The sequence below is a fragment of the Triturus cristatus genome, chromosome 4_2, assembly GCF_964204655.1.
Source record: "Triturus cristatus chromosome 4_2, aTriCri1.1, whole genome shotgun sequence".
In the NCBI taxonomy this organism is placed as follows: Eukaryota; Metazoa; Chordata; class Amphibia; order Caudata; family Salamandridae; genus Triturus; species Triturus cristatus.
This window is the reverse complement of record NC_140586.1, coordinates 512,675,649-512,700,784: the sequence shown is the minus strand read 5'-3', so window position 1 is coordinate 512,700,784 and position 25,136 is coordinate 512,675,649. Positions and strand designations below refer to the sequence as shown.

The following is a 25,136-nucleotide window of genomic DNA, read 5'->3' as shown; positions in this document are numbered from 1 at the left end:
GGTACAGGGGTCATGACACATGACTTGTCACTACCCACAGTGCACAATGTGATTATGTCATTCATGTGTCCGGGATTTTCATCAGGTTGATGTTGTAGCACCCTCAAAAGCTGCAGCCGTTGCAGCAACCAACATGTGTCTGTGTGTAGATTGTCATTGCACACTGTCCCGCACACCATGCCACATGTGTTATCGGATGTGAGGTGCACATGTATGCATGGGACACGGAGTAGCGTGACAAGGCCATGTCAGCATCCTCACAAGGAATGTGTGGTGAGTCATGACATGTGCACCTTCATGGCAAGGTGTGTGGGCAGGCCTAGTGTAATGTCATGTGACCTGTGGCTCCGGTGTTCCGCAACCAGTCTCTGCAATCGGCATCCCACTTCTGCTGATGTGTGGGTGTATGTCACTCCTGTCTTCCGTCGGGCTGTTCACTTGCACTGGGACACAGCTATTCCCATGGCGTGTCATGGGGAGGTTCTCAATCTCCGTGTGTAGCTGGGTCTTGGAAGGAGTGTCACCTTGCATCCATACGTGTCCTGGGCATGTAGCACATACCTCACTCCCTATGTAGCATGTGTGTATTGCCAGATTTACATGTGCTCAGTAGACATGAGTTGTTGTCGTAGTGCACTCACTCTTCCTTGTCACTTCCAAATTACTGCAGAGCGCCGCCTCTTGCCCGAAGAATTCCAGACTTGGCTGCCATGCAGGAGAATGACAGGATCCGGCTCTACCGCTTCACCCAACCGTTGATCCTGGAGCTGACGGCGAGACTGGCACCACACCTGCAACCGCAGCACAGGTATCCTACGGCACTGACACCCCAGCTGAAGGTAATGGCTGCCCTACATTTTCTTGCCACGGGTACCTTCCAAAATACCATAGCTCATGTTGGTGGCATGTCCCAGAGCATGTTCAGCGGTGTGCTGCATGATTTCTTGGAGGCCATGTTGATTCACCTGGATGACTTCATCAAGTTCCCAACCCCTGAACAGATGACTGAGGTCAAGCGTGGATTCTATGCCCTGGGAGGGATGCCCCATGTCATTGGGTCCATAGATGGGACACATGTAGGTTTGGTACCACCACACGCACGGGAGGTGGCGTACCGCAATCGGAAGCACTACCACTCCATCAATGCCCTTGTGGTGTGTCTGTCCAATATGGTGATTTCACATGTCTGTGCTCGTTTCCCAGGATCAGCACACGATGCCTACATCATGAGGCGTAGCGGGATGCCTGATATGATGATGCAGCTGCGCAACGAACGGGCATGTGTTGTTGGTGGGTACAGTCTGTCTGTCCTGTATTCTGTATAGCCGACCAGCACGACCGCTTCACCAGTTCTAACGATGTCCATGTGCTTCCCATGTAGGGGACGCTGGCTATCCCAACATGCCTTGGCTGCTGACACCTCTCCGCAACCCCATCACGCCGGCCCAGCTCCGCTACAACACCGCCCATGGCCGGACAAGGCGAGTGATAGAGAGGACGTTTGGCATGCTGAAGAGCCGATTCAGGTGCCTCCACAAGACGGGCGGCGCACTCCCATATGCCCCGGCGAAGGTCTGCAAGATCTTCATGGTCTGCTGCATGCTGCACAACATAGCAGTTGAAAGAGCTGTGCCACTCATCCTGAATCAACATGACGAGGACCATCCACCCGTGGAGGACGAAGGGCTTGGCAATGGGGCTAGTGATGTGGAGGATGTGGAGCCGCAAGAGGACATCCGGACTCGGCTCATACGCGACTTCTTTGCTTAGTGGTGAGTACCAGTGTCTGAGTGTGCACGCATTGGTACCCGTGTGGCATGCGTTGTGATGTGTGTCTCCACCTGCATGTATGGCACGTGGGTCAGAGGTGTGTGTGGGTGTGTCACTGGAGTGATGGTGGCAGTGATGGTAGTATTTCCCCAGTCATAATTGTGACCTGGCATGTTGTCATCCATACATGTGTCGAGTAAATGCACATGCAAGTGGCTGTGCTTTTTGTGGCTGACTTCTTGTGTGTCTATCTTCCCCAGGTACCTGCGCATGCCGTTTGCTGGTTGCATTGTTGTGGCACTGCTATTCCTCATGGACATGACATCGTGGGCTGACTCAGCGTTACAGGCACGGACACGTTTGGAAGTCTCCATGGGGTAAGGGATGCATCAGGGGTGTATTGGGTTTGGCAGTTGTTCACGATGTATGCACACTGCCCCTGTCGATGTTTGGTTCCTCTGCAGCCATGTAGCATCACCATGGGACACGACATGCAGCTGTGTACACCTGAATAGATGGTCTGACTTGTTGACAGTCATCAGTGATGGGATAGTGGATTGTGATGATGGCATCAATGTGTGTGACACTGCCCTCGGACACATACGGTTAGCATTGGCTTGACATGGTGTGGGACTTCCACATCAGCGGATCTATGGTGTATGGCAGGCTCTCCGTGTGCAGCTGTGGGTATTTAGCTGTTAGCCGACGCTTGTGTGCCAGTACCATGGCTATCACGCATTTGTGCTGCAGAAGGGGGGTGCCAGTGTTGGACCCACATGTCACTCCACATGATGTGTTCATCTGTACTTCGAGTTGCCTCTGCAAACCCGAATACATGACTAATAAAGGTGTCCCTATGCCTCCAAGGTGCCTCTTCTCAGTCAATGCTGGTGTGTTGGCATGGTGCATCCTGCATGTCTGGCATGGTATTCCCTGATTGTGGCTATGTGTCAATGTGTCAAGTCGCAAGATGCAAGCTGTGTGTGTGGGCTGAGACTGTGTATTGGGCATGATGTCCATGACTGCGTGGGTATTGTGACATGTGCCATCCCCATGCATCCAACGTTGGCCAGGCCCCCATTCTCTGCATCCACCGGACTCAAGCTTGCAGGACATGGTTATGCCACCTGTCTACACATACCTGGGTGCCACCCAGGACACTGGACTGGATCCCTGACCTCTGCGCATGACTGTTGGTGTACTCAATGTGTGTGTCAGCACGGTTGTTCGGCCACCCCCTCAGCTGGTTGTGCCCATCACGGGTGTGTATGGTGCTCCATGTCTGTCTTGCCTAATAAACTGTGACCCATGTGTCCTGTGCCAGACTCAGGCCCCAGGGTGTGGATGGTTGAAGAGAAAAGATGACTCAGGCATGTTTAGACTTTACAAGACACATGTTAGGTAATAATGCTACCAGCAGGCATCTACTCTTCATAGTGTGATTTATTATTGGGGGGGGGGGGGGGCAAAGTGAGGGGCTTTCCGGGATTAGGGAATCCAAAGTTCAGTAGGGGAGTTGGTGTCCTTGCCATTGGAAATCCTCAGAGTCCATGCCACAGTCTTTGTCAACATTGGTCAGCCAGTGACCAGCAGGGCCATGTGGCAGAGAATGTCTCTTGATGCTGTGATGCTGTTGCTCCAGTGGGCCAGGTGCTAGGCCAGGTGTCCTGGGAGATGGTGATGTAGCAGCCACCCTCACGGTCCTTTCCGTGGACGACCCGGCCTCCTGCGGGGAACCTCACCAGCAGGCCGTGACGACATCTGGGATGCTCCGTCGGATGTCTCCTCCTCCTCCTCCTGATCCCTCCCTGTGGGTGGTGATGTTCTCCGCCTTCTGGCACAGGGAGGGTCGGCCATGGTGTCGGCCATCCGACGGAGTGTAGCGTGAATCCCCTGGAATGCCGTCACTTGCTCAGCCTGTCTGTCCTCCATCCTCCGTTGGTGTACCAGTAGACAGGCAATTAGCTCCGCATGTTGCTGGGCCTGCTGGGCCTTGATCCCCTCGAGGACGGACACAACCTGGGCCATGCCCGTGGTGTCCTGCCGGTACGAGTCCAGGATGTTACAGACATGGGAAAACACCGTATCCCCAGCCAACTGGTCAGGCTCGCGCCTCCGCCGTCCTCCACTCCCACCACCCCTGCCCACTTGCGCCTGGCCTGCACTTGTGGGCACATGGGGTCTCCGGGACCCCTGAGGGGTGGCATTGGCGTTGTCGCCTGCCTCCTCCTGGGTGCCCGGGACACCGTGTCCCTCCTGGCGAGCCTGGCTGCATTGTGGTGTTGGGGCAGGGATCCTGGTTGTCTCCTGGGATGTGGCAGGAGTGGGGGTGGTGGTTGGCACTGTTGTACCTGACGCAGGTGCTGCAGGTGGTTGGACACCAGAGGGGCCAGGTCGGTCGGGGTCGTCCGCAGAGTGGTGAGAGTGGTCGCTGCCGGTGGGATCGGGCTCCTGCAGATCCGGGTCCTGTGAGTGTTCCCCCCCAGTGTTGGGGGGTGCACCACGACGTTGACCTGTGTGTGAGAGAGACAATGTTAATTTTGGTCCATGCAACATCCATGTTTCATCATTTCCAAAGTTGGCACATTTCCTCTTGGAATTAGGATCTGTCTTGCATTCCACTCACAGTGCACTTGTGCATGGGTGTGTCCCTTGGGCACCACTTTGGCCCCTTTAACTATGTGTGGCACAGTCTTACTTGCTGCGTCAAGTGTGACTGCAGTCAGCAGTGGAGTGGGCAGGTGTGGCGAGCCATGCATTGGCGCCTTCCGTGTAGCACTGTACATGCGCACATGGAGGGGATCCACACACTTATATGATCCAGGTAGCTGTCCTTGTTCCCGTGTACAGGTTGTGACATGGCCCTGTGTTTTGCCATGGTGAAGAGGGGGGGTTCTGGCACTGGCCACCCTTGTCTACATGCACGCAGTCTACCTGCTGACGAGCAGACATTCACACACGCAACACGGCTGATTAGCTCTCCCTGTGTCTTGCTCCCTCTGTGTCCCCCTCTCCCTCCCTCCGTGTTTCAGCCTCCTCCCTCTGTCCGTCTCCCTCCCTCTCTGTCCCCCTCTCCCTCCATCTCTGTCCCCCTCTACCTCCCTCTCTGTCCCCCTCTCCCTCCCTCTCTGTCCCCCTCTCCCTCCCTCTCTGTCCCCCTCTCCCTCCCTCTCTGTCCCCCTCTCCCTCCATCTCTGTCCCCCTCTCCCTCCCTCTCTGTCCCCCTCTCCCTCCCTCTCTGTCTCCCTCTCCCTCCCTCCGTGTGTCACCCTCTGTCAGCTCGGCCCTGCTTCCTGGGCACACACTGTTAGCAGATCTTTGAGTGGCCCTTGGCTTGTTGATGTGAGTTTGTTTCTGATCTCCAGGCACCCATTGGGTGTGATGTGTGTCTGTGCGCTGCTGCTGTGGTGGTGTGTGCTGCCACTCTTTCACAATGTTGGCTGTTCATTAGCTGCTGTAATGTGCAAAACAGTGCCTTCACCCCATGTGTTGATGCAAGGCGTCCGCCATTTGCTGGCAAGTCATTCCTGTGTTGGGACACAGTGTTTGTCTGGCTGTGACCTAGGCCATATGGGTAGAGTGAATTGTTGTCTGCTTCTGAGTTGCACTATGTGCTTTTTTGGGCCCAGCCTCCCGCCATCCGGGTTACTGTGTCATGTGTTGTTGTCTTCTGTGGCCTGTGACTTGACATTGTCCAGCTGGGTGCATGGGGCATGGTGGCAGCAGTGGCATGTGCGTGCTCATGGAGTGTGGTTGAGTCATGCGATGGCTTGTGGTGGTTGCGTGCCTGTTAGTGATGTTGGTTGTGGATGCCGTTCCCCCCATGTGAGGTGCGTTGTTTGTGTACTCACCCGGGTCTCGGAGTCCTTCTAATCCTTCGACTGCCTCCACCGGCAGTATGGCCATCACCCTCTCCTCCCAGGGATGGTAGTGTACGGGTCTGCGGGAGGGCCCTCCTCCGGTGGCGTTGGCCTGGTCGTGTTCATCCTGCCTCTTGGCTCGGACCCTCCTCCGCAGATCGTACCACCTGTTCTGGCATTCCTGCCTGGTCCGTCTGGTGTCCGCAACAGCATTCACAGCATCGACGATGGTCTGCCACATGGCTGTTTTTGCTGCCTGGCTGGTGTTTCTGACCAATGTTCCAAAGATCTGTGGCTCGACTCTGAGGATTTGATCAACAAGAACCTCCAACTCTCGGTTACTGAACTTTGGATTCTTGGTAGTGGGCATGATGAGGGGTGTGGATGGTGGGGGGGTGTGGATGGTGGGGGTGGTGTGTGGATGGTTGTGGGTGTGTGGGTGTGGTTGTGCAGGTGCGTGTGTGTGTGAATGTGATGAGGGTGTGTTTGTGAAGGTGGTTGTGTGAAGGTGTGCAAGTGTAAGGTGTAGTAAAGGTTGAGGTCTGGTGCTGTGGGTTGTCTGTGGGGTCTGGCAGCAGTGGGTCTGTTGCAAAGGCTCATGGTTTGTGTGTGTTGGCCCTTTTTATTGGTCCATTGGTGGGTGTGGCTGTGTTTGAATTGTGGGTGGGTTGGTTATAAGGAGTGGTGGTGTATTGGGCCTCTGTTTGTTTTTGGCAGTTGCAGGTCAGTGAAGGTGTTGTTTTGTTGTTTTTTGGCCATGTTTAGTGGCTTTGTGCCATTCGAATGGTGTATTGTTGTGTTGTTTTGTTTTGTCCTGGTTGTGTCCGTGCGTTTTGAGCGTGTGTACGGTGTGTACATGGGCCATTTGGTTGTACGGTGCTGTCCTTGTGTGTGGCTTGGTACGACTCGTACATGCGGTTGTGATGTTGGGGCCTGGGGTGCGCTCCGTAGTTAGGAGGTTGTGTTGGGGGTAGGACTCGAACGTACTGGGATGTACATACACGGTGGTTCGACACGTACTGGGGTGGGGGTACGACTCGAACGTACTGGGGTGTAGGTACACGGGGGTATGACACGTACTGGGGTGAGGGTACGACTGGAACGTACTGGGGTGTAGGTACACGGGGGTATGACACGTACTGGGGTGGGGGTGGGGCTCGAACGGACTGGGGTGTAGGTTCACGGTGGTACGACACGTACTGGGGTGGGGGTACGACTGGAACGTACTGGGGTGTAGGTTCACGGTGGTACGACACGTACTGGGGTGGAGGTACGACTGGAACGTACTGGGGTGTAGGTACACGGGGGTATGACACGTACTGGGGTGGGGGTGGAGCTCGAACGTACTGGGGTGTAGGTTCATGGTGGTACGACACGTACTGGGGTGGGGGTACGACTGGAACGTACTGGGGTGTAGGTTCACGGTGGTACGACACGTACTGGGGTGGGGGTACGACTGGAACGTACTGGGGTGTAGGTTCATGGTGGTACGACACGTACTGGGGTGGAGGTACGACTGGAACGTACTGGGGTGTAGGTACACGGGGGGTACGACACATACTGGGGTGGGGGTACGACTGGAACGTACTGGGGTGTACATGGACGGTGGTTTGACACGTACTGGGGTGGGGGTACGACTGGAACGTACTGGGATGTACATGGACGGTGGTTTGACACGTACTGGGGTGGGGGTATGACTGGAACGTACTGGGGTGTAGGTACACGGGGGTATGACACGTACTGGGGTGCGGGTACGACTGGAACGTACTGGGGTGTAGGTACACGGGGGTATGACACGTACTGGGGTGGGGGTGGGGCTCGAACGTACTGGGGTGTAGGTTCACGGTGGTACGACACGTACTGGTGTGGGGGTACGACTGGAACGTACTGGGGTGTAGGTTCACGGTGGTACGACACATACTGGGGTGGGGGTACGACTGGAACGTACTGGGGTGTACATGGACGGTGGTTTGACACGTACTGGGGTGGGGGTACGACTGGAACGTACTGGGGTGTACATGGACGGTGGTTTGACACGTACTGGGGTGGGGGTACGACTGGAACGTACTGGGGTGTAGGTACACGGGGGGTACGACACGTACTGGGGTGGGGGTACGACTGGAACGTACTGGGGTGTACATGGACGGTGGTTTGACACGTACTGGGGTGGGGGTAGGACTGGAACGTACTGGGGTGTAGGTACACGGGGGGTATGACACGTACTGGGGTGGGGGTGGAGCTCGAACGTACTGGGGTGTACATAGACGGTGGTACGACACGTACTGGGGTGGGGGTACGACTTGCACGTACTGGGGTGTACCTAGACGGGTGGGGGTATACATACACGGGGGTACGTGTCGGACGTACGGGGGCTGGGGGGAGTGTTGGGCGCGTATGCGGGCACATGTCTCCATGGTTGCTATAGGAGTTCGATGCGGACGGTGTTTTTTCCATACGGTTGTACGCTCGGACGCACGGGATGGATCGTGATTCCTCGGTCGGACTTGGCTTTTCACGTTTGTAAGGTAAATCGTCCGAGGACGTGTCGGACACATTTTCCGACCCGAGGACGTGTGGGGAATGATTCCCAGTGCGGTTCGTATGGACTTTTTACCATGCGAATCGTGATTGCCAGTTCGTACGGCACTTGTACGATTCGTACGGTAAAAAGACCCGATACGAGTCGCACGGGGACATTTTTTACCGGATCGTGATCGGCACCTAAATATGTTTTTAATAACTACACATGAAATTAATACATTTGAAAATGTGAATGTATTTTTATATAAGGAGTGCAAGACAGCAAGTCCTTTGCTGAGACCTTAAAATGGAACATTTCATATTCATTCGCATTCTTTCTTTGCTCGTACTAGGATATGATGACTGAGGCTTCTGCATACTTGTTCACAGCAACTCAAAGGAGAGCCTATTTCAAAATTATAAAAATATTAATACCTTTAACATGGGTGCCAAATCCCAGTTACTTAAGAGCAAAGATCATATCATTCGATAAGGTAAATGTTCATTGTTTTTATATAAATATGCTCCTCTCCATGTGTTGTGTATTTCCACCTGAACACTTTTGGGCTGAGCTTTAATGAAAGTTCCTGTTCTTTTGTCAGGCTGATGCCATTGTTGCTGACCCGTTTCTGAAGTATGGCGATGATCCATACACCTTGCATTATGGAGGATGCGGTGAACCTGGAAAATACATTCATTTCACTCCCAACTTTATAACAGATGACTCCCTACTCTCAGTGTATGGTCCCCGAGGTAAATATATTTTCTCATTTCTTCTTTTCGCTGTTGTAGCCCTCAAGTGCCATCTGGAAGAGATGTTTTGTAAAGGTTTGAAGTAGGACCTGAGCAAAATGTATAATGGATATGTTGCTTTCACAAAGTGCCTTTTGGCGATTCACTAATGGGCCCAAACAAGGAGCACTGATACTTTCATATGCCGACTGATGTTGGCTCAGTGATTGCATTCCATAATTTCATCAATTAAAAGGCCAACTGCACGTGGTGCCGTCACGCCTCCTTTTCACCTCCCCCCAGGCCACACCAGATGCTGCCGTTAGTTATGAACGATCATGAGATAAACAAATGCATTTTGGGTGTTGTACTTTATTATTTTTATGTGAACTATTTACATTAACACCTGAAAAAAAAGATCTGTAGGTGGACAACCCAAGCTTTCACTGTTTGTATGACAACTGATTTTTTATAATTACACTTATAGTTTTTAGCATGAGAGTTTGTTTAGCTTGCATTTGGTTACAGAACTGATTCATAATTAGCGTGCTTGAGCATGCTTTTAAGGTTGGCTGTACAACTGTTCAACCAACACTATCACAAAAATAGTCCCATGCCAATTTAGAAAAAGAGAGAAAATTTGTGTATATAATTTGACACCAATATTACTTTAAAGTTTTTAGTAAAACCTACAGTCTAAAAGATCAAAGTGCCAACCGTGGACCTAGTCAAAGTCGATAAAATATGGACGACCATGATGAAATGCGGTTCGGATATAAGAAGTGAATTGGGTCCAGTCAGCGCATACATTCAGACTTATTCAAATTTTCAAGAAAAATGTTCTGAGAAGGTAAAGTCCCACGGGGCAAGGCTTACTCTTACAGATGCACACTTTTCCTGAAGGTATAATCTACCTTTAGTTTTCACCACACACTAGGACTACTGTTGAGTCCTGACTTAAGGGGACGTGACTTCTCTTTTTTTCAGACCCGGTACACGCTACCCCCTATGAGTAGATGAGGATACGTAGGTCCTGAAGAAATGCCTAGATCCACACGGACTGAATAGGGCATGAAACATGTCGACCCCCTGCACAACTCACTCATTCAAAAGCTGAAGAAGGTTTAATTTTATCCCTCCAGTCCACGACTTTCTAGTCTGTCTTTTTACTCATGATGACACAGGTACTCCGCAAATAAACTATCACTGGAGTATCCAGTAGCTATTTTTAACCACTCGCACAGGCTCCCTCCACAACATCTATAAGCATCACTACGGCACACCGAGAAGACCTCTGGCAAATAGCCCCCCTGGGGGGCCTGTTGGGCATTGCAGCGCCGGCCCAACGAGGAGCTGGCCTATGATGAAGCATGACACCCATTGGGGTGTGTGAGGGCCCTTGCTCCTTTTTGGAACTATCCCTGTACAATCACGCATTGTCTTATCCAGCACCTGTTCGTAACTGACACAACATTCCTTGCCTGTCACTCCAGTTTTTCTTCACATCCTCCACATAGTCATCTCCTGATTGGTGAGCAGCACCCCTCTGCCTCTTTCTCCCCTCCCCCACAGGAACAGCGTGCCTTCTTGTTTAACCACAATCCCATGGGGCCTGTATGCTGGACCTCCTAAGCTCCTGTCCCTCCTTGTGAAAATTATTAAGCCAATTAAACCATGTTTTGGGGAGTAAGCACAAGCACTTTTGCACTGGTTACCGGTAGTAAAGTGCACCAAGGTTCTAAGGCCAACAAAAATGAATTCAGCAAAAGGTGGAGGGAAAAAGGCAAAATCTATGGGGGTGACATGGCAGAGAGGGCCAGATCTAACATTCACCAAGATCATCCTACCCCATGAGGTTTTATCACTATCTTTAGTGAGTCCAAGACCTTGCCCCTTGGAATGCAGGTCCCAATTCCACCCCCACATAACTGTCCCAGAAAGGATCCTCAGAGTGAGAGGTCTGCAGTATCCATTGAGCCCCTAGTTTATGGCATTGCCCCTGAGTTAGCCAGTTGAGGTTGAAGGACATAGAGCAATATAAAACAACATTTGGTCTAACCTAATCGCTTACAACTTAATGTAAAAGTTATTTGTTAAGATCAGAAAAAATATTCAGACATGGCTGTAATCATAGTACATAATCAGAAGGGCAGCACAATATGTCAAACACACCTGGGTAAATATTATCTAAAGAACCAATGGTCAGGATTTGCTTAAATATTTCTCAAAGGGCTAGCAGAATAGAAAAGAAAAATAATATTTGATAGGCTTGCTCGAAAAGTACTTGACTTCAAACATAAGTGGCCTGAAAAGTGCCAAGTGGTCAAAGTGATCCCACAATGAAAACAGTGCATAGGAACAGTACATGGAGATACAAAAATGCTAAACTACTCCGTTTGCAAAAAGTGTTGACAGCATGTCAGAGGTCATCATAAAGAAATAATTTATTTCGAGGACAGGGCTGATATGAGCAAAACATAGATACATAAAAAGTAAGAATTTTTTTTTTAGTTCAAACCTCACTGATAAGTAGTCTTCTACACTGATTTTTGAGAAAATGAATAGGGGCACGAATACTTATGTTGTTTGCATTTCTGTATCACGTACTGTTCTTAACTATTGTATTCTATTCTGCTAACTCATTCATGCAAATCGTGGACTTTGGTTACAGTGAACCATTGTTTATTCAGATGCTTACCTAGTGGTAGCTAAAATAATATAAATTTGTGATCACCACTGTTAGACCACAAGTGATGGTGGGATCTAGAAACAAAATTAAGAAATGAGGGTGGCTGATTCATAATTAGTTAGACATTCAAAGATATTTTACCCTGATTATTTTTATCTGAAAGGTCTACTTGTTTTCAATTATTATAAAATCTATTGTGTAATCAAAGTCTTATGCTGCTTATGAACTTTATAACCAATGTCATCTGCGGGTCTAAAACATTTTTTTAAAGTTGGGTGACAACGACAGCATTGAAAAAATATTGATTTTAGTAGACTTTACTGTGTTTCCAGCGTCACAGGAAAGGTTGCTAACCCGAGCTCCACATAGAAAAACAAGCATTTGCAATGCAATAGGTCTCGCATTTGCGAGAGTTTAAGCTATTAGCATTGCAAATGACAATGTCTTTTATTTATGTTTTAAAAACCAAAAACATAAATAAAAGGCATTGTCATTTACAATACCAATAGATCGAACTAGTGTAAATGCGAGACCTATTGCATTGCAAATGCTTGTTTATTTATGTTTTGTGTGTTTAGAGTTGGCAGTGCCTTTTTGTATTCATATGACTCTAATCTGTTAAGAAGTTGAAGACTGAGTTTGGTGGGCAGGTAATGAGCAGCGGCAACAACAGAAAAGCGCCAGAAGTGGAACTCCTGCTTTATTTGGTTTAAACCCTGATAAATAATACTCGGAGAAAAGGAGGCAACTGAGGGCGTGTGAAAGGATCAATGCCGTGTAGGAATGGGAGTTAGGAATGCTGCCTCATAAAGTTAAGTTAATGTATTGATTAAAAAAAGCTGCATGTTTGCTAGTGCATGGTTAAGACATCAAGCTACTTAAAACTAACCCTGGGCGTAGCTACGCAAAGTGCACTTCGCACTACGCGAGCTACGCGTAGCACTTCGCGAACTGCATAGTACCCTGTTCGCACTGTGCAAGATGCCATTTTCAATGATTGCACAGTGCGGACAAGCATCCGACACTGTGCAATCATTGAAAACGGCATCTTGCACAGTGCGAGCTGTAGTTTTCTGCCGCTCGAGTACATTTTTACTCGAGCGGCAGCTTTCTCAACGCGGACTGGTAATTTCTCATCGCGACCGGCCGCGAACATACGCGACCACTCGCAATGAGAAACCTGACCTCCCCGCGTTGAGAATCTCACCGGGAGGTTTATTTTCCACGCTCGCGATCGGCAACTTGATGTTGCTGATCGCGAACGAGGAAAAAGTCTCGCCGGGATGTCATTTTGCTTGCTCGTGGTCGCCAACTTGACGCTGAGGACCGCGAGCAAGCAAAAAATTACCGCTGCACTACGCTACGCTACGTGTGTTTGCACTGTGCTACGTGCAGTTCGCGTAGTGTGAAGTAGCGCAAATTTCGCAAACTACGCGAGCGTAGCGTAGTGCTTTGCCCAGGCTTCCTTAAAACAAGTAGAAGGGGGAGGAATGCTCCTAGCTACTTCTGCTTGATTGCTAATTAGTTTAATCAGCTGGTGGGAGAAGGATGAGCAAGGAGTGAGTAACAGGCTGGGTATGTGTGCCAAGTGTCAGGAGGGACTCCTGGGGGCATGCTGGTGCTGAGAACCATCCAACCACATAGTTTTTTTTTTGTCTTGGTTACTCAAACGTGTACACAAGCACCTTCTCAGCAGATCTTTATGATTACACGGCCCGCTGTACCAATGCTGGAAAAACTGTCATTCGAACGAAAAAGGAGTATGTAATATGTATATATTTGTTGTTTACGTTAAAACATTCACTGTTCGTAGCAGAATGTACAAATCTAACACTGCAGATCTGCTTTTTAACTGCAAAAGGCAGAAAGTGCTCTTATTGTGAATGCTATGCCTTCAAAGCTCCGTGGAACGACACACTCAAAAGGGCAGATCACTGGCTGTGTTAATTACAATTGGCCTACAGCACAAAGTAGCATGTGAAGAACACATTCCATCACCCATCAAACAGGGTTGGATTGGGATTAAAAATCGGCCCGGGAACACTCAAAAAAGTGGCCCATATTTTCATATTGCCTTTCCGCAAAACACTGCTTTGGCGAAATTTGATCAAACAGCGGGAGGGGGGGCCGAAAAAAAATGCATGGATTAGTTTACACTGGTGTAAAACACCTGAAAACAAGTGAGGCTGCTTTTGCTAAGGCTCCCTGCCCCCGCTCAATATGCATACATTAATGGGCCTCCCCAGCGAGAGACTGGGTGTGACATCTCCGTCCCATTGGTAAAAGCGAGGTAATGGACGCACATCTGTCTCCAGAAAGCCTACTCCGGCACCCACTGGGCCTGTGGCGCATCCTAACAACGCATGAAACTGATCAAATTGGCCCCCCAGGCTGCCCAAGAAAGCAGCCCATAGCTGCAACTCGGATACCAGCCCCTCGGGAATTGCCCGAGTGCCCACGTTACCAATCCAGCCCTGCCCTCAAAGAAATAAAACGAATCCTAGTGCCAGCTTTTGCACTTTTACAAAAAGTGTAGACTGGAGACGAGGTATTAGAAAAGTGCTTGGTGCGCAACCAGACCATACAAGCTCTTTGGACAGTAAACCTGCTCCATCTGTTTCTCTTTTTAAAAGCACGCCCGGGGCACAATAGACTGGGAAGAAGGACACACGTCAAGGGAACTATTTAAAGTACAGGGCCCGGTACTCCCTTCTGTACTTTTGCTTGTCAGTATTTGTGTTACGCACTTTCCCAGTGCTGAGGACCATGGAGCAAACACATGGGAATAGTTTATTTTCCATTCCAAGAAATGAGTGTAAACACTGTTAAAAGAGAGACACCCACGGCCCCTCCATTAGTGCCCATACACTTTGTCCCTTACCATGAGCCCACTAACGTTCCACTTTTACACCTTGGAGAGCCGGTGGGGCACGAGGGTAGCAAAAGTGACTGTAGAAGAACAGCTAGCAGCCAGCACAGACTGCTGTGTGCAGCCATTGTGAAGAATGACAGCACCACGGAACTGCTGCACCTCCTGGTGGAAGGAGCGACTGATGCAGTCAGATGCCAAGACTACACCCACTCCAGGGCACCACCGGTTGACACACGACAGTTAGAGCATAGAAATAGATGATGAGAGTGTCTAATATAGCTAACGTGGTGGACATCTTGGAGAAGGTCCTTTTGTAGTTTATATGTTGTATGTTAACTAAGATATTTGAAAGGCGCCACGGATGAAAACACTATTTAGAAATACTTGTTACAACTTACAACTGTGCTGATTACGGACATTAAATGCAATTTTGTCTCAATTACATTTTTTCTTAAAACTTGCTTTTTTTTTAACAGTGGCAGATGTTTTAGACGTGCTTTGTTGATTAGTATCCGTCTGCCACAACAACTACTAAAATAGTACTTTAAATGTACTGGGATGCTATAAATTAGCATACACTGTGCTGAATACAAAGACCAGAGATGCCGGAGTAACCCTTTCTCACGAAGCTGTCCTCGGTAGCACATACGTACCGCAAATCACTTAACCGCCCCTGTTATATCATTCTATAAATGTACATACAAAAGCAGCTAAAACGGGGTAATGCTAACCTGAGGGATTGCGAGTGATTGCCAGTGATTAGACTACTTGCAACTACTTGCAGGCATTCATCCCATCACCTTTGCGTGTTTGACTGCCAGTAGTATGCCTGGAAACCTGGCTAAGCTTTCCAAGTCTACCACGGCCAATGTTTGTGAATTCTAAAATCTATTGTGTAATCAAAGTCTTATGCTGCTTATGAACTTTATAACCAATGTCATCTGCGGGTCTAAAACATTTTTTTAAAGTTGGGTGACAACGACAGCATTGAAAAAATATTGATTTTAGTAGACTTTACTGTGTTTCCAGCGTCACAGGAAAGGTTGCTAACCCGAGCTCCACATAGAAAAACAAGCATTTGCAATGCAATAGGTCTCGCATTTGCGAGAGTTTAAGCTATTAGCATTGCAAATGACAATGTCTTTTATTTATGTTTTAAAAACCAAAAACATAAATAAAAGGCATTGTCATTTACAATACCAATAGATCGAACTAGTGTAAATGCGAGACCTATTGCATTGCAAATGCTTGTTTATTTATGTTTTGTGTGTTTAGAGTTGGCAGTGCCTTTTTGTATTCATATGACTCTAATCTGTTAAGAAGTTGAAGACTGAGTTTGGTGGGCAGGTAATGAGCAGCGGCAACAACAGAAAAGCGCCAGAAGTGGAACTCCTGCTTTATTTGGTTTAAACCCTGATAAATAATACTCGGAGAAAAGGAGGCAACTGAGGGCGTGTGAAAGGATCAATGCCGTGTAGGAATGGGAGTTAGGAATGCTGCCTCATAAAGTTAAGTTAATGTATTGATTAAAAAAAGCTGCATGTTTGCTAGTGCATGGTTAAGACATCAAGCTACTTAAAACTAACCCTGGGCGTAGTTCACGAAGTAGCGCTACACGTAGCTACGCAAAGTGCACTTCGCACTATGCGAGCTACGCGTAGCACTTCGCGAATTGCATAGTACCCTGTTCGCACTGTGCAAGATGCCATTTTCAATGATTGCACAGTGCGGACAAGCATCCGACACTGTGCAATCATTGAAAACGGCATCTTGCACAGTGCGAGCTGTAGTTTTCTGCCGCTCGAGTACATTTTTACTCGAGCGGCAGCTTTCTCAACGCAGACTGGTAATTTCTCATCGGGACCGGCCGCGAACATACGCGACCACTCGTAATGAGAAACCTGACCTCCCCGCTTTGAGAATCTCACCGGGAGGTTTATTTTCCACGCTCGCGATCGGCAACTTGATGTTGCTGATCGCGAACGAGGAAAAAGTCTCGCCGGGATGTCATTTTGCTTGCTCGTGGTCGCCAACTTGACGCTGAGGACCGCGAGCAAGCAAAAAATTACCGCTGCACTACGCTACGCTACGTGTGTTTGCACTGTGCTACGTGCAGTTCGCATAGTGTGAAGTAGCGCAAATTTCGCAAACTACGCGAGCGTAGCGTAGTGCTTTGCCCAGGCTTACTTAAAACAAGTAGAAGGGGGAGGAATGCTCCTAGCTACTTCTGCTTGATTGCTAATTAGTTTAATCAGCTGGTGGGAGAAGGATGAGCAAGGAGTGAGTAACAGGCTGGGTATGTGTGCCAAGTGTCAGGAGGGACTCCTGGGGGCATGCTGGTGCTGAGAACCATCCAACCACATAGTTTTTTTTTTCGTCTTGGTTACTCAAACGTGTACACAAGCACCTTCTCAGCAGATCTTTATGATTACACGGCCCGCCTTACCAATGCTGGAAAAACTGTCATTCGAACGAAAAAGGAGTATGTAATATGTATATATTTGTTGTTTACGTTAAAACATTCACTGTTCGTAGCAGAATGTACAAATCTAACACTGCAGATCTGCTTTTTAACTGCAAAAGGCAGAAAGTGCTCTTATTGTGAATGCTATGCCTTCAAAGCTCCGTGGAACGACACACTCAAAAGGGCAGATCACTGGCTGTGTTAATTACAATTGGCCTACAGCACAAAGTAGCATGTGAAGAACACATTCCATCACCCATCAAACAGGGTTGGATTGGGATTAAAAATCGGCCCGGGAACACTCAAAAAAGTGGCCCACATTTGCATATTGCCTTTCCGCAAAACACTGCTTTGGCGAAATTTGATCAAACAGCGGGAGGGGGGCCGAAAAAAAATGCATGGATTAGTTTACACTGGTGTAAAACACCTGAAAACAAGTGAGGCTGCTTTTGCTAAGGCTCCCTGCCCCCGCTCAATATGCATACATTAATGGGCCTCCCCAGCGAGAGACTGGGAGTGACATTTCCGTCCCATTGGTAAAAGCGAGGTAATGGACGCACATCTGTCTCCAGAAAGCCTACTCCGGCACCCACTGGGCCTGTGGCGCATCCTAACAACGCATGAAACTGATCAAATTGGCCCCCCAGGCTGCCCAAGAAAGCAGCCCATAGCTGCAACTCGGATACCAGCCCCTCGGGAATTGCCCGAGTGCCCACGTTACCAATCCAGCCCTGCCCTCAAAGAAATAAAACGAATCCTAGTGCCAGCTTTTGCACTTTTACAAAAAGTGTAGACTGGAGACGAGGTATTAGAAAAGTGCTTGGTGCGCAACCAGACCATACAAGCTCTTTGGACAGTAAACCTGCTCCATCTGTTTCTCTTTTTAAAAGCACGCCCGGGGCACAATAGACTGGGAAGAAGGACACACGTCAAGGGAACTATTTAAAGTACAGGGCCCGGTACTCCCTTCTGTACTTTTGCTTGTCAGTATTTGTGTTACGCACTTTCCCAGTGCTGAGGACCATGGAGCAAACACATGGGAATAGTTTATTTTCCATTCCAAGAAATGAGTGTAAACACTGTTAAAAGAGAGACACCCACGGCCCCTCCATTAGTGCCCATACACTTTGTCCCTTACCATGAGCCCACTAACGTTCCACTTTTACACCTTGGAGAGCCGGTGGGGCACGAGGGTAGCAAAAGTGACTGTAGAAGAACAGCTAGCAGCCAGCACAGACTGCTGTGTGCAGCCATTGTGAAGAATGACAGCACCTCGGAACTGCTGCACCTCCTGGTGGAAGGAGCGACTGATGCAGTCAGATGCCAAGACTACACCCACTCCAGGGCACCACCGGTTGACACACGACAGTTAGAGCATAGAAATAGATGATGAGAGTGTCTAATATAGCTAACGTGGTGGACATCTTGGAGAAGGTCCTTTTGTAGTTTATATGTTGTATGTTAACTAAGATATTTGAAAGGCGCCACGGATGAAAACACTATTTAGAAATACTTGTTACAACTTACAACTGTGCTGATTACGGACATTAAATGCAATTTTGGCTCAATTACATTTTTTCTTAAAACTTGCTTTTTTTTTAACAGTGGCAGATGTTTTAGACGTGCTTTGTTGATTAGTATCGGTCTGCCACAACAACTACTAAAATAGTACTTTAAATGTACTGGGATGCTATAAATTAGCATACACTGTGCTGAATACAAAGACCAGAGATGCCGGAGTAACCCTTTCTCACGAAGCTGTCCTCGGTAGCACATACGTACCGCAAATCACTTAACCGCCCCTGTTATATCATTCTATAAATGTACATACAAAAGCAGCTAAGACGGGGTAATGCTAACCTGAGGGATTGCGAGTGATTGCCAGTGATTAGACTACTTGCAACTACTTGCAGGCATTCATCCCATCACGTTTGCGTGTTTGACTGCCAGTAGTATGCCTGGAAACCTGGCTAAGCTTTCCAAGTCTACCACGGCCAATGTTTGTGAATTCTAAAAAGTAGTGCATTTTAGCCATTCAAGGACTACTTCAATGTGTGCAGAGTTGCTACATATTTGGTAAATCAGTCACCATTTATTTATGTATCTATATATATATTCACTGAAAAAACCATAGTGATGTCATCAGTGATGTCATTTGAGATGTCATGAGTGATGTCATCAGTGATGTCACTGACCATGTCATGAGTGATGTAATATGTGACGTCATCAGCAGTGCATTGCGGGGGCGCGAGTTATAGTTAGCTGAACTTACTATAACGGGGGAATTTCAATGGTTGTCCAGCTAACTATAACACCCCTGAAACCTATGGTTTTTTCAGTGAATTTCTAAGGTTTTTTAAATGCCTATTCTTAATTATAACATGCATGAAACCTATGGTTTTTTCAGTGAATTTCAAAGGTTTTTTAAATGATAATTTCTATCTATAATTTATCACTAAAGCTATGATGTTTAATGATTTTCATTGGATCTCTAAAGTTTTCTATTTCAGTCTGTCAATTCCCTTAATTATGTTTTTTGAAAATTCATTTTTATCACCTTTTTTAAATATATTTTTTTTAATTAATTCTTTTAAAAATTAAAAAATATTATTTGTTTTTATTGGGTTTTAAAAAAATTGTTAATGTTTTAAAATATATTTTTATATTTTTTTGAACTATTTTTTAAACTATATTTCCAAACCGTTTTTTTGTCTCCATTTTCTGAGGATCCGCGCACCCTATGCGCACCCTTCTTGACCCCTACGCATAAGCACCCACGTACGGTAAGCGTTGGGAACGTGTTTGGTGCGCGATTGCAATGCGACCGGTACGCGACTCCATGCCAATTCGCGACACGTACGATGCACGTTACGCGATGCTTGCGCGCTTCCGCGATACGTCATATGCGTGTATGACGCGGTGGGTGCGCGAATCCTGCGAAATATTTAACATTTAAAAAAACATAGATATATGTATTTTATGTGAATATTAATTGAAGACAAACTGTAAACTACTCATTAAAGAAATATATTTTTACATCTAATCCTATATTACTTTAAAATTCAATTTCGCGGATGAGTGCTGGGTGCATGCTGCGTAAGCGCACGGTGCGCGGATCCCATGTGACCTGAAAAAAAGAGATTTGATTGGTTCATTACACTTCCAATTCGAACTATTGAAAGACCCCACCCATTTCAATCTTTCTTCTTTGAGCTTCTTTGGAGGAACATCTCACACCTTAGAACTAGAAGAAACTTTTTGGGGAAGATTTCCACAGCTGCAATTTTTCATTATCTGAAGACAATGGCTTCTGCACAGCAGCCACCATCAGATTCAGACCATTCATCCGATGAGGAATTTGTTGTGGAACCTCCACGCACAGAAAGATGCACCTCTGTGGTGTGGAAATTTTTTACCTTTCCAGAAGGACAAAATAAAACTAATTATACAAAAGTGACATGTAAAATATGTCAAAGAGTGCTTTCCAAAGGATATCCATAAAAAAAATACTCTTGTGGGACTGCGAGTATTTTTAAACACCTGAAGACTCTGCATCCCGTGAACCTGGCCAAGCAGGAATGCAGAAGACTCCGACAGCAGCCTCAGCCAGCAGTGGCAAGCACTTCTGCAGCATCACCATCAAGCACTCACCCGGACATACGTCCAGAATTTGGAAAACTAAAAATTAGTTGCATTAAATGCAACTGACTGCTATGTTACGGTGAGCAGTCAATTGAACTTATCTGCCGAGCGCAGCAAAACCACAAGTGCTAAACTTGTGTTTATTTTTTTTTGTTGCAGAAGTTGACTGTTTTGTTCCTCCTGTTGTCTTTTTTTCCTTTTGAAAAAACAAAAAAATAACAAAATTGTTCCAAAAAGTACAAAAAAATTAAAAAAGAAAAAAGAAGAAAAAAAAAGTTCTTCTAAGAACTAACTTTCCTGGTTTAAAAAAAGAGCTATATTTGTTTGTAGGTGTGTGAAAGTTTAGATGAATATATGTGTAGTATGTGATTGACTGAACGAATGCATTAGTAGCGTATGGTGAATGTATAAGTGCAGAACTATGAGGAAGTGCTGCAGCATCACACAGTAACCTCTTTAACTGCAGTGTGCTGTAGTACTTCCGAAGCACAGGGATGCAACATATGCACATAAATATGTTGCAAATCTATGCTTCTCTCTGCACGGCTGCTTAAACTGCAGCCATGTGGTGACACAGGCACCCTTGCACCATAGTGCAAGGATATCTGTGTCATGTGCTGTTTGTTTTTGTGCAGGAAGACACACCTTCCTGCACAAAAACAATGAGAAAACGCATTTTTCTCCTTCAATGTATGCTGAACATTTTAGCATGCATTGAAGATATAAAAATGTGGAGAAATGAAAACAATTCTCCTTGTTGTGCTTTCCTACACCAATTTTAGAATGGTGCAGCATTCACACACATATCGAGATTTATGATTTCTGATAAATCTAGAGATGTGTCTTGTTCTATGAGTATTCAGTGCAATCATGCAAAACAACGCTTATAGAACACCCTTTCAACGCAAAGTGATGTGTATGATGAGGTTGTATTTACATGGAGTAGAAAAAGTGCAGAGTGCCTTTTCCTCTCTCTTTAAACATGAAAGAGTGTCCAACACCCTGACCTCATAATAGTGCACTGTGGTGGCAATGTCCTAGGCACTTTGACTGGGGTAGGTCTGGAAATGCTTATGAAGGACACCTTTGCAGAACTGATTTCACTTTTCCCCAAAACTGCCTTTGTGTACTCCAACATATGCCAAAGGCAGAAATGGAACTGGTCCAATCATTTTTGTCCACAAATTGAGAAAGCTAGGAAACATGTGAATAAATCTGTTTCTGCTTTTCTCCAAGACTATAGAATGGGGTCCATTTTCAATAACAATCTGCACTTTCATATGCAATAGATGTATAGGAGAGATGGAGTACACTTTACTGATGAAGGAAACAGAGTCTTCCTCAACAACTTTAGACTCTGTATAGGTACTTACTTATAAGTACCAAAAACTCTCAATGAACACAACGGCTCTTTTTAGAGCCACTCAACAACAAAACACTTAAGCTTGATGTTTATCTCCCAAAAATTTCAATTTTTTTTCCTTGGACCCGCGCACCCAACGCGTTAGGAACCGTGCACTCAACGCGATACAATACGTGCACCCTGCGCGCATTTCACCGATTTGTTTTTTTTTTTTAAAGGGGGCCCCAGGGGGTCCTTCTGGGACCCCCTAAGCACCTCTAGAGGGTCAGAGTATTTCCACTCTGCCCCCTTTATATGTTTTACACACTTATTCCCCTTACTTCTTCAGCCTTGCTTCTACCGAGGCACAAAATGGCTGCCACCAGTTCCTGGTTTCGAATGTAGAGAGACACTCGACAGCCAATTAGCATTCAGCACGTGATCGGGAGGGTGCGCACTTGGTTCGGGGAGGGTGCGCTTACGGTGCAGGTAGGGTGCGCGGATCCTCCGAGGCCATAGATATCACTAACTTTTTTACCCTAATTTTCTCAGGAACTACTGAACAGATTTACACCATTTATGCAAAAGGCACGAGTCTGAACCAAGGGATACCTCTTTGCCAAATTTGGTGCAATTCCGTTCAGCAGTTCGGGCTGTAGCTGCGTCAACAGGTCCTATGGGAAATTGCATGGGGAAAACGCGTTTTGGGACCCCCCTTTTTTCTCAGTCCCGCTTGACGTATCACCACAAAACTTTCAGGATAGGAGTGGACCGGAGCTGGCCAAAAGTTTGGAAAATTTTGCAAAGATTCGTCAACCGGCGCCAGACTTATTGGGAATAGAATGTTGCGGATTTCCTATGGAAAATAGGTCCTAACTATAACTACCTACTGGCGACCGCCAGTAGGTAATATATGTATTACTGTTTTTAAAAAAGAACAAGTTAAGTCCTCTTAGTGAAATTAGACAATGGCAAGAAAAAACAAGCATTTCAAATGCAATAGGTCTCGGATTTGTGCGAGTTTGAGCTATGGCCAGTGCAAATGTTGTTGCCGGTTAGATTTTTTTTTTTCTTCAAATAATAATAGCCCAACAGTAGCATAAGTCATAAAAGAAAAACAAATTGAAACGTATGCTCGGCTGCAATCTTTGTTGTATAATTGCATTAAGGATGCAGTACCTTATGTAGCTATTAGAGGTCCCTTTACAACTACACTTAGGAACAGCCATTGGTACTGCACCCTTTCCTTCCTTCATGTATTTTCTTCAATTACTTATGGCTAAGTAGCAGAGGAAAGAACTCTTAAGAATTATTTTTTCCATCCCAAGTTGAGGAGTAAAAACAATCCATTATTAAATTAGTACTCACTCCCTCTTCAGTCATTGCTTTAATGAAAATATGAGATGAACTGTTGAAGCTTTTACGGTGCAAAAGCAAAACACCCTAAACACAAGCACTCTCAGCCACTTTTCAGAGTAGCTGTTACACAGTGAGATTCTTACGTTCATAACATACTAGCAGTCATGTGTTACCAACTCCCACACCAACAGTCACACACTACCTCACACGCTCTGCAACTCTCAAAGACCAGTTCTTTAGCAAAGACCTAAAAGGGCTGGCTAGGAATAAACTGTTCAGGGCAAATTACATCTTTAAACCCACTGGACTACTAAGAATAACTACTTTCGTGTATGTTTGCATTACCACCGCGGAGACTCCTGTGCTTGCATTCCCCGGTGTCAACCCCATCTCAACCACTACACCTGCACACCTCGCCCCGTGTGAACTGGTGAACCGAACAGACGTTTTCTGCTTCCTTAATATAACGGATGCAAACAGCGCTTCCAGTACGGGTTGGAAAAAATTGGTGCTTCTGGTAAACGTAGAGAGCGGATAGTGTTACTGTAGACTCCGCTTAGTACAGCGAAGCGGACATATTGCAGCACACCAATTTATCCCTTGAAGTGCCTGGGCAGTAGAGATATTGATTACCGATGTTTCAATATTTGAAGAAAAAAGATTATTAGATATACAATACTTACTCTTACTTATAATTTCATGAATTTTTCTCGTTAGCTTGTGTTCTTCTCTGCAGTTAAACGTTACTGCTAATTAAATACTAATCATATTTTATGCACTTTGTGTTCCTTTTCGGCACATAATAAACCCATAATTATAAAAGGAAAAAAGCGTTGCAGGCTTGATTTTTTGCAGCCGGCAGAACGAACTGCGTTGAACGTCTGCAGCTAATTTACAAAACGTTTGGGGGCAGAGTAGAGAATAAAGCAGCAACACCCGACAAAATATGACTGTCACCTTGTTTCTGTTTTTATTAAATCTCTCTCCCTCTGCCATCTGACATGTAAATAACCGCACACAAGGTTAATGCGAGTAGTGATGGGCCGGTGGTCACTTTCAAGCTTGGTTTTGCAGGCTAATAAAAACAAGCATTGGCATAGCCAATAGGTCTCGCCTTTGGGACCTTATAAGTGTTTAGCCATGCAACAGTTGCATAACTAAACACTTATAAGGTCCCAAAAGCGAGACCTATTGGCTATGCCAAGCGGCCACGAAAGTGAAAGTGGTCGCGATCGCGATCAAACATCAAAGCGGCCGCGAAAGTGAAAGTGGTCGCGATCACGATCAAACATCAAAGCGGCCGCGAAAGTAAAAGTAATCGCCGTAAATCGCCGTAAATGCTGCGCGCGCGCCCGCGCACATGCACTGTAGCTCTAGGCTGGCCTGGTAGCACATTTTGGAGCCCTCTCAATAAGTCTCGCCAGACCAGCGCATGCGCTGGGTCAGGCGAGACCTAATAAAAAAGTAGGGCATTGCGTGTCAGGTTCAATGAGTTAGAATAGGCTTTTTGCAGAGTTCATGAGGATCAGTCGGTTACACAGGCTTGCTGTAAGGGCAATGCATCACCCCCACCACTTACATATATAAAGAGAATGCCGCTAGTTAGACTGACAGTTTTAAACACCTGAAGGCCCCTCCCTGCATGACTTGGTGGTGATGCAGTTTACAGTCTGCTGAGGCCGGTGCCCCACCCGGCAGGAGGTGACAATACAGACACCTACAAGCCTCAAGTGGGGGGGGGAGCGCCCAGCCGTATTGCCAGAAAGCGACCCCATTAACTGCAACTCAGCATGCTGGGCTGCAAAAAACGTAAAATGAAGTTTCCATGAAACACACATCAAACACAAAAGCGGACGAAAGCAGTAGTTAGGCGCTGCTGCTTCCAG

At 46.8% G+C, this 25,136-nt stretch overlaps 1 protein-coding gene across 1 annotated transcript in view; it reads left to right on the top strand.

The window, feature by feature from the left end:
• Nucleotides 1-25,136, top strand: part of LOC146834644 (calcium-activated chloride channel regulator 3A-1-like) — a 637,940-nt gene that overhangs the window by 129,648 nt on the left and 483,156 nt on the right. The window contains exons 2-3 of the mRNA XM_085602115.1: nucleotides 8,504-8,644; nucleotides 8,753-8,903. Of these exons, the coding sequence (XP_085458241.1) occupies nucleotides 8,504-8,644; nucleotides 8,753-8,903 (292 nt within the window). The remainder of the gene's footprint in view (nucleotides 1-8,503; nucleotides 8,645-8,752; nucleotides 8,904-25,136) is intronic.